This window comes from Hemibagrus wyckioides, linkage group LG18, assembly GCF_019097595.1.
Source record: "Hemibagrus wyckioides isolate EC202008001 linkage group LG18, SWU_Hwy_1.0, whole genome shotgun sequence".
NCBI lineage: Eukaryota > Metazoa > Chordata > Actinopteri > Siluriformes > Bagridae > Hemibagrus > Hemibagrus wyckioides.
Window position 1 is genome coordinate 18,250,001 of NC_080727.1, and position 2,339 is coordinate 18,252,339.

The window sequence follows — 2,339 nt, forward strand, 5'->3', positions numbered from 1 at the left end:
GGCCATCTTCTCGCGCTGCGCCCTCTCGGCCTCCTCGAGCCACGCTTCGAGGATGGGTTTCAGGGCCACCATGTTGTTGTGGGAGAGCGTGAGCGACTCGAAGCGACAGATCGTGCTCTGACTCAGGCACCCAACTCCGGGTATCTTGAGGTTAGCAAGCGCGGCGCCCACATCTGCCTGGGTGACGCCGAGCTTAATGCGACGCTGCTTAAAGCGCTCGGCGAACGCCTCGAGCTCGCGGGGGTCTGGCTCGGCGTCCCCAGACACTACACTGGCGCTGGCGAGGGACGCGTGCGCGGCCAGGGCGTGGTGCGGGTGGTGCACGTTTACGGCCTGCGAGTGCGGGTGGTGATGGTGCTGCGCGTGGTTGATGGCCGCGGCCATGTGCGAGTGTGCGTGCGACGCGCCCGAGGCTACGTCCGCGGCGGTCGGCATGCCACCGAGCGAGATGGCGGGGGAGAGGTGCTCGAGCAGGTCGCCCTCGAGACCTTGAGCCGGCTGGTGGTGGTGCGGGTGGTGTGCGTGATGATGAGACGTGAGCACGGACGGGTGGTGCAGGTGCGCCGGGGAGGACGTGGGGGTGCCTGTCATGCTTGTCATCGTGGTCATGGTGTGGTACGTGGCGTCTGGCTTGAACGGGTGGCTCTTCTGGGTCACAATGTCCACCGCGGCCAGAGCCTCGGCTCTCTGCAGCAGCGTTTCATCAAAACCGGCGAAGATGTTTCCCTGCAGCTACAAAAAGAGAGACAGAGAGCAAAATAAGAAAAAAACATAATGAAAGTCTCTACCGTTAACCAATATTATAGTTTAAAAATCTTTCCAGTCACATCTTTATTATTTATGTTTTTAAACCTATACTACTATAATTTACTAAGCATTTCTTGCAAAGCATAATAAACTTAATAAAAACCAATAATATTATACATTTGATAGTATTATACAGCCATGTTTAAATCCAAATTCTTTCACAGCGTACACAGTTTCTCTTATTTTTTATCCCTTCTGTAAACTAAAGATAAATGATTCACGGAAGATCTTTTCGTTTTTTCCGACACATTTTTTGTTGTTGCTGAAATTCGTCCTGAGACACGAATGTTTCCTAACAGAACCGAAAACTCAAACATTTCAAGAGATACTTTATAAAGAAACTTGATGCAGGCTTACTGGGATTTTTGGAAATTTGGAGTGGAGCTTTATAACTTATGTTCATCTATGCTGTTCAGGTTTACTTTTTAAGATGCAATGAATTAAAAAAAAATATCCATGTGATCATTTTTAAAATAATGTGTAAGTTTAAAAGCAAGATAAAACTACTGTGATTATTAGGAGATTATTTCAGCATTTCCACCTATGATACAAACAGTTATTTGAGTATCTAATCAATATATAGTATAGTATAGTATAGTGTAGTATAGTATAGTTTATGACCTTTTGTCACAAAATGCTTTCCTTCAATACACTGTCTGTTTGCTAATTTTATAAAACGTTAATGTGACGTTAATGTTTGTAACTCACATCTGATTGTCATCATTACACCACCGTTATGTCAGATATGATGAAGATATGGATGGATCGTGGATGTGGATAAATCGCACGGATCTTACCGATGGTGTGGGCAGACATGCCCGTCGGATCGCCTCCGAGCTGGAGTGCAGAGGTGTGTATTTGGGCTCGTGGAGAATCGGATGCATGCTGAAAGCTTGCTTGCTGTTCATGGACATCATGATTGCGGAATTTAGAGAAGGTCGTTTTTCGTCTTATTCGTTTAAGTCCGTTTTCGCTCCGGTCACACTTGATGTCTTGAAATGTATAAAGCAGTCGGGAAAACGTCACGAAGAGGACAGGCAGCCCACCAGTCCTGCCTGGGAGGTCTTCGTTTGGCGTGGAAAAAAAAATTAAATTGCTCCTGTCAGCAGCCTTGATACGGCCCAGGTATTGACGCAGGCATCTAAATATAAACGTGTCCCTGACTCCGCCCACCCCTCGAAACCCGGCACGCCCTCCTTTCTAACTTTGCTCTAACACCATTGGCCGAATTAAGCTCGAGCACGCTTTCGTCCCCTGACTCCCACCTTTTGAGTTCCGTGCGCTGCTGAATTAATGTCGTGGGCAGGAGGGCGTGGCCTCTGAGGAGATCCCGCCTATGGAGTGTTTTCATTGGTGCTGAAAAACGTGACAGTTTCGCACGCTGTTAAACTAAATAACACGGCTCCAGGTGTGACAGGTAAAGAGTGCGTCATAGACTGGAAATTTAACGATATCACATCTTCTATCCAATAACGATATTGAAAATTTGAATATCGATATCTGACATTTTCAGCTATTTGTCTCCATAATAT

The 2,339-nt window shown here is 46.9% G+C and overlaps 1 protein-coding gene across 1 annotated transcript in view; it reads right to left on the bottom strand.

Moving 5' to 3' along the window:
* Window positions 1–2,040, bottom strand: part of pou4f4 (POU class 4 homeobox 4) — a 3,445-nt gene extending 1,405 nt beyond the window's left edge. Inside the window, exons 1-2 of the mRNA XM_058415015.1 lie at window positions 1,605–2,040; window positions 1–732 (exon numbers count right to left, since the gene is read on the bottom strand). The exon at window positions 1–732 is cut by the window's left edge and continues 1,405 nt beyond it. Coding sequence (XP_058270998.1) covers window positions 1–732; window positions 1,605–1,724 — 852 coding nt within the window. The 5' untranslated portion in view covers window positions 1,725–2,040. The remainder of the gene's footprint in view (window positions 733–1,604) is intronic.
* Window positions 2,041–2,339: the final 299 nt, after the last annotated feature.